This window comes from Agrilus planipennis, unplaced genomic scaffold (genome assembly GCF_000699045.2).
Source record: "Agrilus planipennis isolate EAB-ADULT unplaced genomic scaffold, Apla_2.0 scaffold211, whole genome shotgun sequence".
Lineage (NCBI taxonomy): Eukaryota > Metazoa > Arthropoda > Insecta > Coleoptera > Buprestidae > Agrilus > Agrilus planipennis.
The window spans coordinates 474,171-488,782 of NW_020438967.1; the positions used below are offsets into that span (position 1 = coordinate 474,171).

Below are 14,612 nucleotides of genomic sequence, written 5' to 3' on the forward strand. Positions count from 1 at the left end.
CAGAAATCGAAACCATTTTCCCAATTTCGAGAACTAAAAGAAGTTGGTTCGACATGTTTGGTTATGGTTTACATACACTCCTTGGTACCATGGATGCCAATGATGAAAAACAGATTAATCAAGCAATTCAAACCTTACAAGAAAATAATAAAAATACTTTAACCCTAACTGAAGAAACTACTAAACTCAATAACATCGCAATAAATGAAAAACTGCTAAATGAAAACTTTCAAGTAATTCAAGATGCTTTGAATAAAAAAATAACAGCTACAATCTTAAATGAATTAAAGTTAAAAATACTCAATTTTGCTATAATTATTAACGAGCTCCTTAATGAATTACGATATGATATCAATAAAATCAAAACATACATTATTTATTCTCAACTTTCAATACTACCCTCTGAATCCCTGTTTTAAGAAAAGTTGACAAATGAAATTCAATTAATTAATACCAATATTTACGGCACTAAAATACCATTTTCCCACACGAAAGCGGAATTATTAAAATATCAAAATTTGTTGTCAACTAAGGTTAGATTTCAAAGAAAATATTTTATATCATTTCTAATGGAAATACAAGTAATGAGAACTTCAATTTATATAAACTCATACCAATTCCATTTAAATCTAATGTGGAAGGACATTATAATATTCTATTGCCACACTTCCAATTTGTTGCACTGGAACAATCAAAGTCTACATCTATCCCACTGCATTGGATTAATGGACTTCACCAAGTCGACAACAGTTATTATTCAAATTCCAATAATATCTGCGAATTGGACTCGCTCGTTAGAAGAAACATCTCTTCGTCCTCGTGCCAATCTATGACGCTTCCTCTGAATTAAGAGACAGCTCAACCGCCGACCGTCAATGAATGGATCCTTCTCCTAACTGCTCCTACGACATTTACATATAAATGTCTAAAACAAATCATTCGGTGCCTGGAAATCCCTTCTTCGGGAATATTACAACTTGGTCCGAATTGTAAAGGATATTTATCCAACAACATTCATCTGCCTTCATCAGCAAATCAATCTAAAGAAATATAAATTCTACATTTATCCCCATCAACGAAGATTGTTGTATGGAAAGTGAACAGGTGGCCAAGCAGATAAAGTTACCCCCTGTAAAAATCTTTTCGTTAACGTTAAATAAACATCAACTGGAACGTCTACAGGAACAGATTATAAACGAAAAACTCGATCATCTGGTTCCCTTGGACATCGAGGCTGGTTCTTGTCTCTGGTACTTTTAGTGGTCACTGTGGTTGTGAGTTGTTGTTTCGTGTATTGTTGTTGCTTCCACTGTTTTAAACTGTATACATCGAGATGTGGTTCATCCTGTACAAAGATTTTCCATATAAATAAACCTCAAACGAACATAAGAAGACGGACACCGTATGAAGAACATAATTGGAATTTCCCGACTTTATATATCTAGTTCCTCTGCACCTGCCCTGAACATACCTGAAGAAACAACTATCGAACAAGGAATGAAAATGACGCCACTGCGTAACCTATCGTCTTTACAAAAAGAAAACCTCTCCCTTATTTCGAAAATTTAGATAACACTTATAAATAACGTTAATTAATGTAATGTTACCTTTTTTTCTTTTAAGACTGAAATCTTACTTGATATAACTAGGAGTAATTCTATGTTTTTTGGACATTAATACTCTTTTCTAATGTACAAAAAACTTAAGTTGAGGGGAATGTTATATTCTAATAACCTAATAATCATTAGTACTTTAAACTTCAGGAATCATATAAAAACGTAGATTTAGGTAAACTAAGTTAGTCTTAATATTACTGTTACTTGCCCTGTATTCAGGCCATTTTTAATAAAGTATTTTTAAACTCATGCCTTTTCAAATTATTACGGTATTGTTTTTCAACAATTAAGTGCTCTTGTAATTCAAAAGTGCAATCGTTCAATTATTCAAGAAATCTTTTGTGCTTTACATTTAAAGATAACATTCTGGTGTTCAAGTGCATAATTTCTGTTGGATAATTAAATGAACGCCCAGTTATTCGTTACTGAGTTAACAACAACGACAATTACGCCGACCACCCTAAAAATTTGAACCATCTTCAGTGTCTTGACGTAACATTTAACATATTTAGGTCCTTCTACCATTAAAGTATCTAAAGAAATAAAAACAGAAAATGTCATGATAGCTTTTAGAACTGTAAACAATTTATTTAAATTTATTAACAATAGAAAAGACAAAACAGATTTATTTCTAAAAAGTGGGGTATATAAATTAACTTGCAATACATGTAATTATATCTACATAGGCCAAACTGGGAGAACGTTTAATGATCGAATCAATGAAGTAAAAATTATAATCATAAGTCTAGTTTTATGAACTATATAGAACAAACAGGACACAACTTCGATAATAAGAAAAATATAAAAACATTACATATAAAAGACAAAAATACAAACCTAACAATTTTAGAATCAATTGAGCTAAAGTGACACTTAAATTCAAACAGTGAAATTGTGACAAACAAAATAGAGAATAGAGAAACCAAAACAATATCTTATTATTATATTATTTAAGACCAAATTGTTGTTACTTAGTTATTAATCCTTCTTCTGAAGATGGCATTGTAGGTCGAAACTTGTTAAGAATCCATACAAATCAACACCATCACCAAGAATCAGCAATCCAAAATAGCATTAAAAAGTTAAAGAAGTTTGGTTAGATCAAGAAATACATTTCTGGTACAACAAGAGAACTATCCAACGTCTATAGAATGGTGCTTCACACTCAACTAGTTAAAAGACTCCACAACATTCAGTTCGACAATTTCGAAGACAACCTGAGAGAGAAAATTTCCCAAATCACCAACAGAATATATAAAAAAAGCAGTTTAGTAAATTTGAAAAAACAAAACTCAAAACCTAAAGAACATCCACCTGAAATAGTTCATAAATTTGCAGATATGTTTATAAATTTATCCGATAAAATATTTAATAAAGACCAATTAAATTTGCTAAACAAAGGATTTAAGTTTAATTACAACATTGTAATAAAAAAGATATTTAGAATTAGCCGTAGATTCAGACATTGCTGTAAAAAACCTTTGTTCTTTTAAAAAACATAAAATTGCAAATATAATAGAAAAAGAATTTCAATAATAGACAAGGTCGGTCAGACGTGTGGACGTGTGGACGTGCTCCTTTTATAAAATAAAATTTTACTGGTTTTTTCAAGTGCAATTAAGCTGATTTTTGGAGACGCAGGGTAAAAATAACGTTGATAATGGTTTAAGTACGTGTGGAGATAACAGTGATGTTATTAAGTGCGTTTTTTGTGGTTTGAAGTTTCTATTTCTTTCTTAACCAAATTATCAGCTTGTGGCCTTCGAGAGGTCAACCTGAGCCATTAGTTGAAGCAAACACAAAAAAAGACAAAACATAAAAAAAAATCATAATAAGAATCCAATCTTGAATCCAAAATGACATCGATCAAAAGTCTGGATGAATTATGGATCAAAATCAATAACAAAATGGACAACAAATTTGACAAGANAAGCACAAACGACCTCAAAATGGCCATGATAAATTAATCTAAATATTTTAACCGATATAATCAGGTCGTTGCTCGACAAGACACGTACTAACCATTTCTTGTTATTCCACTAACAGCTATTTATTATCTTGTTATTTTAGGTTTGACGGGATATTACCGAAAAATTATTAAACATTACGCGACTGTTACTAAACCATTAACCCTATGTTTAAATAAAAAATCCAACATTTCCCATACACCAGAATTTATAAACGCTTTTAGCAAGATAAAACGAATTATTAGTAACCCACCAATTCTGTCATATCTAGACTTTAATAAACCCTTTAATGTAACGTATGGTGCATCAAACGTAGGACTAGGAACCGTTTTATCCTCAGGTCCTATTGGCAAGGATAGACCATTAATGTTTATCAGTAGAACTCTCAATTATTGCAGGAGTTAAAATGTTTAGGTCTTACATATACCGTAGACAATTCAATATAGTTACAGACCATCAACCACTACAATGGTTGTTCAATGTTAAAGAATCAAATTCCAAATTAATCAGATGGCGTTTACATTTGCAAGTATATAAGGAAGGTAGAAGCAACAGTAATGCAGACTTTTTATCAAGGTTAGAAGCAAACCCACTTTAACTAGAGACGAACTATTATCATTATTTAACAACCTAGGTGATATTAACGAAAGAGACTTGTTAAAAATTGAAGATCTAGATGACTTTCTCCAACTCGACAAGGACAAACAGACATCTGCGATGAAGGCCGAAATTCATAAAGTAAAGAAAATTAAAATCCTTACTGATGTACAAATAAAACCACCCGATAAATCATCTATCGCATCAACGTACACAACCACTGATAATATTGATAACGTCGATAACACTGAGCAGAATGATCACAATACAAACAGAAAACACAAACGCAGAATTACCAATTACAGAGAAACCAATTAATTTTTATAAGAATCAATTTGTAACCTCCTTTTCATATAAACCTACTATTGGTCAAATTCAATTGTTTAACATAACGCGACATATAGTTCAACTTACAATTAGTTACCAAAATTACGAAAACGAAATAATTAACGTCCTACATCAATATATAAATCCAAAAGTAACAAATGCAATTACATGTGAAAATACATCGTTCTATGAAAAGTTAGCGTACCTAGTAAACTCTAATTTTCATGGATCTGTTAAAGTAGTGTATACCTATTAATAAAGAATAGAATTGAATTGTGTTTACAAAAAGTTAAAATAAGTGAAGAAAAGGAAGAACAGAAGGAACAAGCTTTTCGTTTAGAATAAAACGTTTGGAATTTAAAAAATACTGTAATTGAAATTTTAAGAACTTACGAAATCTTTTTACCAATTTAATTCCTTTCTTAATGCCTTAAAATTTCATCTTAATGGGGGAGGATTTTAAATGCGCACTCTTAAGATCGCGGTCTCCTAAGAGTACGCGTTTGCAAATGCAAATGAAGCATTTTCACTATATTTTCAGATGGACTAATAGAAATACTAGTAGTTCAAACAAACAATAAGGATAAACAGGTAAATATACACATCCGTCTAGTACAGCTTTTCTTTGAAGGTAGACATACAAAATATTTCTTAGACGAATAATGCTGTGCTTGCATTGCTTCCACTTTTTATCACTAATGATAAAAAATGAAGGTAGTCAATACCAGCTCGACAAGATGAATGTTCACATAATTTTGGTGCACTGCATCGATTCCAAGAGTTGCAGTATTTTTTATTTCAGATATTGAGTTAATTGAATGACAACGATCCCAATAAACCACGCACTTGGCAACCAACCGATTCCATCAAGATCGGAGCATATTTGGGACTTTTGATTATTCTAGGAGCTCTTCAAGCAACCAAGGAGTCACAGAAAATATTATGGTGCACTAATAAATCTATACTCGTCCTATTATTCCCACAACCATGTCTCGTAATATGTTGCAGTTACTCACAGCATTTATTCGTTTGGATGACACTTCTACAAAAGCTGAGTGTAGGGCCAGTGATAAATTGACACCTATTAGAGAAGTCTTAAACATTTTTGTGAAAAACTGTTCTGCTACATATTCGCTTGGATCGCTTGTTACAACTGATGAGCAGCTGGTTTCATTTACATGAAGATGCCCTTTCCGTATTTACATGAAAAGCAAGTCAGATAAGTAAGGAATAAAGATTTGGGCAATGGCAGATAGTAATAATGCTTATTCCATAAATTTGCAGGTTTATCTTGGAAAAATTAACAACGTAGCAGAGAAGAATCGAGGCGAAAGGGTTGTCCTTGATATTGTTAGATGTCGACATGGCATAACTACTGATAACTTTTTCACAAGTTTATCACTTGCAGATAAAGTAATATAAATCGGACTCTCCCTATGTCAGACACTTACAAAAAAAAAAACATATATTCTCGACGAATTCTAACCCAAACCCATACGAGCCCGAACCATTCGAGCCTATGCACGTCTGTATACCAGAGAAAACTACTTTCACTAGCCTTCACAGCCTATTCTACAACTGGCAGTTATTACCCGGGTTGTCACAACAACCTTCCAGATATTCTAGACATTTTCCTCACAAGGAACGTTAACCTCTCCGCCGACCCTACAGTTCTTAACGATCTTAGCTCAGATCACCTTCCTGCTCAAATCGAAATCAGCCGCCCAACTTACAACCTCCCAAAGCTAACATTCTCGTTAGACTCAGGCAGAAACACACCCCCGATGCACTTGGAAAGTGATCTATTCACTTCGTAACAGAGCTCCCCGTCTTCCGCAGCTAAAACAGAACGGCTCCACCTACTTTTTAGACGAAGAAAAATCTGCAATCTTCGGAGACTCTTTATGCCTCCAGTGCTCACCAGTACCTAGTCCAGTGGACCTTGCCAACTTTCATAAGCGTACCAAAGCCGTCTCACAAAACTTCGATCCTATAAATTCCGAATTCAGCCACACTACACCCCGTGAGATCTTCCTTACTATTGTTGTCTGAGCCCCTGGTGCTGACGGAATTCCCAACGGAGTCCTCAAAGTACTGCCGTCAAAGCACATCACCGCACTGTGCAACATCACAAACGCTATCATGCGGCTCCATCACTTCCTTTTGTTATGGAAAAGCCACTGTCATCTGTCTTCCCTGCCTGCCCATCAGCCTGTTCAGTTCGTTGAGCAAAGTAGTGGAATCCATCCTTCTCGATCGGCTCTTAGACCACGTGGAGTAAAATAACCTTCTCCCCGAGTTTCAACACGGTTACCGCAGGAAACACGCCACCGGACATCAACTTCTTCGTCTTACCGAACACATCTCCGATAACCTTAACAAGCGTTTCACACTTCCATGCTACTTCTTGATGTCCAAGAAGCCTTCGACCGAGTCTGGCACGAAGGCCTTATCTCCAAACTCATCGCCCTTAACATCACACACTTTCTAGTTGGGATTATTAGGTCCTTCCTCACACACAGAAGCCTTCGGGTCCGCGTTGGCTCCGCTCCCTCTGCCAGTAAACGCGTCACAGCCAGTGTCCCACAAGGCTCCAAACTGTCCCCTCTTCTCTTTAACCTGTTTTGCGCGGACATGCCCTCTCACACTTCAATTCTTACTGCTCTGTACGCTAACAACATTGCTATTATAAGCTCTTGAAATACGATTCTCCAATGCACAGCGAGAATTAATAGGTTCCTGCCCCGGCTCCTAAACTGGTATCGGAAATGGAAACTTTCCATTAACGAGACCAAATCGGAGGCAATCTACTTTTCTCGTAGGCTCCGAAAACCTCTCTCCATCATCGTCAATAACCGCCCCATTAAATGGAGCAGCTCCGTCACCTACCTAGGAGTCGTCTTCGACAGATGCCTAAACGGGCGACACCATATTACAGCGACTCGTAACAAGGCTCTGGGTGCATTATAATAATAATAACTCCATCTCCCAACAGACCAAAATTCGTGTGTTTAACGCAATTGTTAGGAGCATTTGCTGCCATGCCATTCCCGTCTGGGACTGCGCCCTTCCCCACCGCCTGATACTTTTGCAGGGCACCTACACGCGGATTAATCGTTGTGTACTAAACTACCCCTGGTTCGTCAGAAACACCCAAATTCTGATCGAAACCGGTTTACCTCCTATCCCCGAGTATGTAATCACATTCGCGGCAAATCTCCCCCATCATCTCTACACTCTCCAACTTCGCACCGAAACCAAACGACCGTTTCCGAAGGCCCTGTCACCTTCTACAATGAGCAGCTCTCTTTCGCTCACTTCTAGCTCCTAGCATCGCTTTTTAGCAGGAGTGTCCATTCAGCACTTCAGATATGGACCACCTACACTCAGAAAAATGCTGTAAGAAAAATTACTATAACGTTGTAGAGGCCGTTTTGTAGAAAATGCGACTCAAGTTTGNAATACATTGGTTGCAAGCAAAAAGAGTATTAAGATATTTATCGATGACCATAGACTTTAAACTAATGTATACGCCTGGTAACAATGAAATTGAAATATTTAGCGATGCTGATTGGGCAGCCGATGTAGATGATAGACATTCTTATAGCGGAACGATAGTTTACTTAGCAGGTAATCCAATCACCTGGAAATCAAACAAACAAAAATCGATTGCTACATCCACTATGGAAGCCGAATATATAGCGCTTGAAAATGCAGTTAAAACAGCCATATGGATGAGCATGATGTACGATGAATTGAAAAATGTAATGCAAATAGATATACCATGTAAGCCCTACATCATTAGGTGTGATAATAAGTCAGCCATTGATTTTACGTCAAACAGAATAGAACGCTCTAAATCTAAACATATAGATATAGCATATCATATCACTAGAGAAAAATATGAAGAAGGTTTAATAAAACTGACTTATATCGCATCGAATGATAATGTGGCAGATATTTTCACAAAAGCATTACCATATAATGTATTAATTAATCATGTAAGAAAAATGAAATTAATGTCTTAACTTAAACGTGTGACAATAAGGGGAGAATGTTGTATATGTCACCCGTTGTAAGGGAAAATATCCAACATTTTATAACCACGCTCTGCTATCATACCCCCACTTATTGTTAATAAATTAAACACTGAACAGAGTACTTAGTCTTCTCTGTACTACCTACCTGTGTACAACTATTAATAATAAACAGTTCTGTACACTTGATTTAATATACTTTCTTATTATCATTCCCAAATCCTAACAAAATTGTAGGAGAAATATCGACAATGGCTCAGACAAATTTCTTACAATTTGAATGAAATATTTACGACAACAACTTAGTGAATTTCATTACAAATTGTAGAAAGGTTAAACAAATTTTGTAGAGAATATAACGAAAAAATGTAGCAATTTTTTTTTACATATTTATTTGCGTTTCAGTTTTTTGTTCTGACTCGGTGCATGCATATCTACACCCGTAGGAAGCTGTGACCTAGTATGTAATATTCGCTAATATTGTGCAATATGCTAATATTGTGCAATGTGTCTTCGCTTGTACGGTGTTCCTACGCGGTTACGGGTAAGAGTTTAGTTAAGTGGCTTCTACTGATGTGTTCGGTCTTCTTAATTAGGTAAGTTTATTAATTGCAGTATAAAAATGATATTGTTAAATGTTATTATAAATATTAATATTAACGTTCTGTATACGTAATATATCTAGGTATAGTAAATAGTTTGAGAATTACACAAGTTTTAATATTTTTTTTGCCGGTGTCGGGTCCTGCACGTTTTATGGTAAAAATTAATAATTGAACTATTCAATTGCACATCGTGAGGCGAGACATTTGGCAAAGGAAAAATTACAGCAAATATTTATAATTAAAACGCGTTTCCTGCGATTAGGGCTGCCATCCGTCCGGGATTCCCCGGATTTGTCCTAGTCTGAAGGGCATCCGGGGGCCGTCCGGCAGGGGACTTTTTAAAAAGTCACTTTTGTTGTCAGGGGAAATCCAATTTTTTTATAGATAAGCAATAAATTGAAATCTTCGTTAAAAATTCATTCATAACAACCCGCATTCAAGAAGGCACTTTTAATTTACAATCAACAAATATTATAGGGATTTAACTTCCTAACTAAGTAAAAAAAATTGATCTCGTTAAAATTAAAAGTTTTAGCAGTTACTTAAGTACTTTTAATTTACAATCAACAAATATTATAGATTTGGCTACCTAACTAAATAAAATATAATGAAAACATCATTGGCGTGGTTTATTTTATAATTATAAAGTATTATAGTTAGTTGGTTATTAGTAGTATCATATAATTTNCTAAAAAAATAAATTGTCTCAGTTGTTGGGTTTTGGCAAGTTGTGTAACGTGTGTATGCTGCTTCATTTGGGTTGACTGGCTATCCCTATGTTTCTTATTAAAACAGTTTAATATCTGCTTGGCTAAGCTTAGTTACTAATATAACGTCATGTTTATACATATTTTTTTTTTACTTATCTACAGTACCCTATTTAACTTATGTATGTACATACTATATTGACTTCCGACACCTTACAGCTCCGGTGTTCAGGCCATCAGTGCATGACCACACCCTGTAACCAGCATCGTTCGCCCGCAAGTCCGTACTGCCAACCTCCGTCCCGGTGACACCCTGCCTAATTAACTGTTAATGTTTACCTTTGCCACCTGACGAAGATTCAGCACAGCACCTTGCCAGAAAGGGTACTCACATCCCCTTTCCCTTGCTCTTCCATCTTACCACTTGATCCAGGGTCGCATATTATCTACAGCTGCGACACCCCTGTATCGTGTTTGTGACCTCGAGCAACCCGGAATGTCGGTCACCTCATATCTGTCGTTTCCGACTACCCTTTCGACCCGGAACGGTCCTCGCCATTTCGGCATAAGCTTCCTGCTGCTGCCCGTGGGAGCTATGCTACCAACGCGTATCAAGACTAGGTCCCCTTGCTCGTACAAGGTGGCTTTCCGTCGCCTTGAATCATAATACTGTTTCTGTTGCGCTTGGTATTTTTCAGTGAATTGTTCAATTCCCTGACGTACCTTTGTAACGTCCACTGTGTCACATGTTTCATGGCGATTCTGTAACATAACACGGTATCCCATTAGAACCTCACTTGGTGTAAACCCAATTGATTTGTTTAGTGTGCCATTTAGACCCAGCTGTATATTAATAATATTATTGTCCCACCGATCGTCGCTGACGTCGGCCCCCATTGTCGCAAGCGAGTCTAAAATTGTTTTGTTATACCGCTCGACTTGACCGTTACCGCGAGAAACGGCTACGGCATTGAAATGAATTTTGGTTCCCAGTTTTTGACAGAACCTTTGGAATTTCTTGCTAATGAAAGATGTTCCCCTATCACATATAATTCTAGACGGGGCTCCAAATACTTTTACTACATCCTTTAATACTTTAATTGTGTTTCGAGATTTTGTACTCCTTACTGGGTGGATTAATATAAATTTGGTGAACGCATCGATAACCACTAAGACTTGTGTGTTACCTGCCTTTGTTTTCACAAAAGGTCCCAGGTGATTTATGTGTATTGTATGAAATGGTTTAGGAACCTTTTTTATGGGGTGCAAAAATCCAGGGGGTTTACCAGTGGTTGACTTGAAATAAAGGCAGTTTAAACAGTTTGCCACGTATTTTTTTATAAATCTTCGCATTCCCTTGAACCAATACTGGCTAGATATTAATTCAAATGTTTTGTCTATGGAAAAATGTCCCACATCATCGTGATGCATGCGCAAGATTTGGAATTTGACAAGTTCAGGAACAACCCACCTGAGTCCGTGACTAGTTATTTTATAGACTTTCCCTGCCCTTAAATCGCAGTTTTGAAAAATGTCCCTGTTGTTATCTAAGTCGCCGGACTCGAGTGTGTTTTTAATTTTTTTAATTTCGTTATCTTGTAGCTGTGCAGCTAACATCCAGTCATCTGTCGTCATTGTAGCCAGACAAACATATTTTTCTGATAAGGGAGGGTTTCGGCTTAGTGCATCGACATGCTGCATTAACTGCCCTTTTCGATGGATTATTTCATAATCGTATTCATTAAGGGTTAACACCCACCTACCTATACGGGCGTTGATTTCGCTTTTCGCACATGCATTGCGAACAGCTGAGCAGTCAGTTATGATTTTACCGATGCAACAATTGCCAGGGCCTCTAACTCAAACGAATGGTACTTTTGTTCATCGTTTGTCGTTTGTCGGCTAAAATAAGCGACTACCTTTTCACCCTGTTCATGTACTTGGACAAGAATGCCCGCCAAACCCCATCTGCTTGCGTCAGTGTATAATTTCGTTGTCAATTTTGGGTCAAATAGAGTCAATATTGGTTCAGAAATTAGGATTTGTTTTAATTTTTCGTAAGCAATTTCTTGTTCTTTTCCCCATTTCCACTCGTTGTCCTTTTGTAACAAAAGACTGAGTGGTCTGGAGATTTGAGCATAGTTTTTAACAAATTTCCGGAAATAACCGGTTAACCCCAAGTATTGTCGCACCTGATGTAAGTTTGTCAGTTTTGGGAAATTTTTAACAGCTTCGATTTTGCGTTTGCTTGGCTGAATACCTGATTCACTAATTACATGACCCAGATATTCAATTTTTGTTTGAAGAAAGTAACATTTTTGTAAATTCAAAGTTAACCCGTTCTCTTTTAGTTTTTCTAGTACTTCTTTTAATATTTCTAGTGATTCATTTATAGTTTTTGCCGGAATTAATATATCGTCCATGTAAACTAGGACTTTGGTAAAACGCAATTGCCCTAAAACCGTATTAAGCATTCTTTGGAAAACGGAAGGTGAGACCAAATGGAACCCTTGTGAACTGATATTGCCCATCTTGAGTAACAAAGGCAGTATAATGTTTTGAATTTGAGTCCAAAGGTATTTGGTAGTATCCCGAATATAAATCTAAACTTGTGAAGTACTTAAACCCTGAAAGACGCCTTATTTGATCTTCCACCCGTGGTAATGGGTACTTGTCTCGAATAGTGATTTTGTTTAATGATCTATAATCCACGCACAGTAGTGGTTGACCATCTTCTTTTGTACTAGCAATACATTACTAGCGTAAGGGGAAGAGGATTCTTCCACTACCCCGTTTTGCGTCAAGTCGGTGACCAAATCACGAATAATAATTCTTTCATTGTCAGGAAATTGCCTTGGCCTGTGTGTTATCGGTGTGTTATTGGTTAATTCAATTCTCATTTGAATAATGTTTACAATGCCCAATTCGCGCAGGCAGTTTGCAAAGCACATCGGATATTGTTGTAAAAGTGTGATCAATGATTGAACGGCATTTAGGTCTTGTTTACTCATATTAATTTGTGGCTTTACGTTGATTTTATTTACCCCAAAATTATTGTTTTCGGTGAATATTAATTGATTCCCGGTCTTTATGTAACTTATTTCACTATCTTCCGTAAAATTTTGTCCTATCAGAACGTTGACGTTCATTATTGGTTGTTCAATAACATATAGATCGATAAATCTTTCAATTTTATCGAGAGTTAGTTTACAACGTACGAACTGTTTAGGTTCAAGCTTACCGCTAACCGTAGTTAAAACAATAGTGTTATTTACTGGGAGTAATTTCAAGGTTAATTTTTGTACTACCTCTCGTGTTATAAGTGAGCACTCACTTCCGAAATCAGCAAAACATTGAAGTTTGGTTTCGTTTAATTTAATGTCGCGGAAAATTTTATTATTTGGAGATTGGTTGATAAAATTTACATTATAGTCTAACGCAAGTTGTTTACTGTATTGAGGGCAATCTTTCCTTTTGTGACCTAATTGTTTACATTTAAAACATCTAGCTTTCCCTGACTCATGAGACGCTGACGATTCTTCCTTACTCAAACTTTTATCGGTAGAAGTACGTTCGTCTAGTGATTTGAAATGTAATGCCAAAACATTTACGTCTTTTATGTCGGCAGTTTCGATGGCAAATCTTATATTTTCATTACGAATACCGCCCATTATGAGATTTACCTTATCTTCTTCGCGTATGGGTAGTTTCAATTTATGAATTAAAGCTAACTTATTAAAAGTATACTCATATAAACTTTGATTAGGTTTTGCGGCACATGACATCATTTCCTGCAAAGCTTTATGTAAGTCACGCTTGACGCGAAAATTTTGCAATAACATGTTTCCATTCATTCCAAGAAAAGATTCGTGTTGGTAAGCCACGATACCATGTTTCTGCGGGGCCTTTTAACCTACTGAGTGCTAAATGGCAAATTGTTTTATCATCCCAATGATATAGAAAAGCGTATTCGTCAACAGCTTCAACCCAGTCGGTAACATTTTGATTACGTGGATCAAATTCTTGGATAATATTAGAAGTAAAAGGGTTACTTACCACTTGTCGTATACTTTTCTCACTACTTACGCTGTTCACTAGCTTATCTATACCTTCCGTGATGATACTGCCAAGTTTTGAAACGGCGTCATTTGTCACGCTTCTCTCATGGCTTCGGGGATTCCCTGCCATTCGCGATTCAACAGAACTACCCTTAGATTCATGTCGCTTGGAATGACGCCTGGACGATCGTGAGTTCCTTTTCTTACTTCCAACACTTCGGCTTCCTGTACTATGCCGCCGCCTGGAAGATCTGGAACGCTCTTCAGATAGACGCCCATGATGTCTATGCTTTCGATTGCGATTCTTGCGGTTCTGATGTCGTACACGATATTCATTATCCTGGCCATCGGAACTATCAGAAAAATGCCTATCCGACATCGCACCACCACTTTGTGTTTTTGGCATACTTGATAGTTTTGGTTTATTTTCTTTTTCTTTTAAAGCACACAGGTTACTATGCCACTCCTGATGTAAGAAATAATTCTACGTTTATTACTATTCGGGTTACAATAATTTTATTCACTGTTTACTCTTGCCCTTTCTCACACACCATCACCTTGCCAACCCGGATTATTCATTAGTGATTCCCCTCGTAATTTTTCCCGCAACAAGGACCTCGTCATCCTTCGTATTTCCTCGTGTGCCTCGCTATCGGCATCAGCGTTTGGCCATGGTTATTTCCACGGGATGCTAACAT

At 36.4% G+C, this 14,612-nt stretch overlaps 1 protein-coding gene across 2 annotated transcripts in view; it reads left to right on the forward strand.

The window, feature by feature from the left end:
- Positions 1-8,938: 8,938 nt before the first annotated feature.
- Positions 8,939-14,612, forward strand: part of LOC108738441 — a 9,431-nt gene continuing 3,757 nt past the window's right edge. For both annotated transcript variants that reach the window (XM_025975313.1, XM_025975314.1), the window contains exon 1: positions 8,939-9,140. In XM_025975313.1, the coding sequence (XP_025831098.1) occupies positions 9,034-9,140 (107 nt within the window). In that variant the 5' untranslated portion in view covers positions 8,939-9,033. The remainder of the gene's footprint in view (positions 9,141-14,612) is intronic.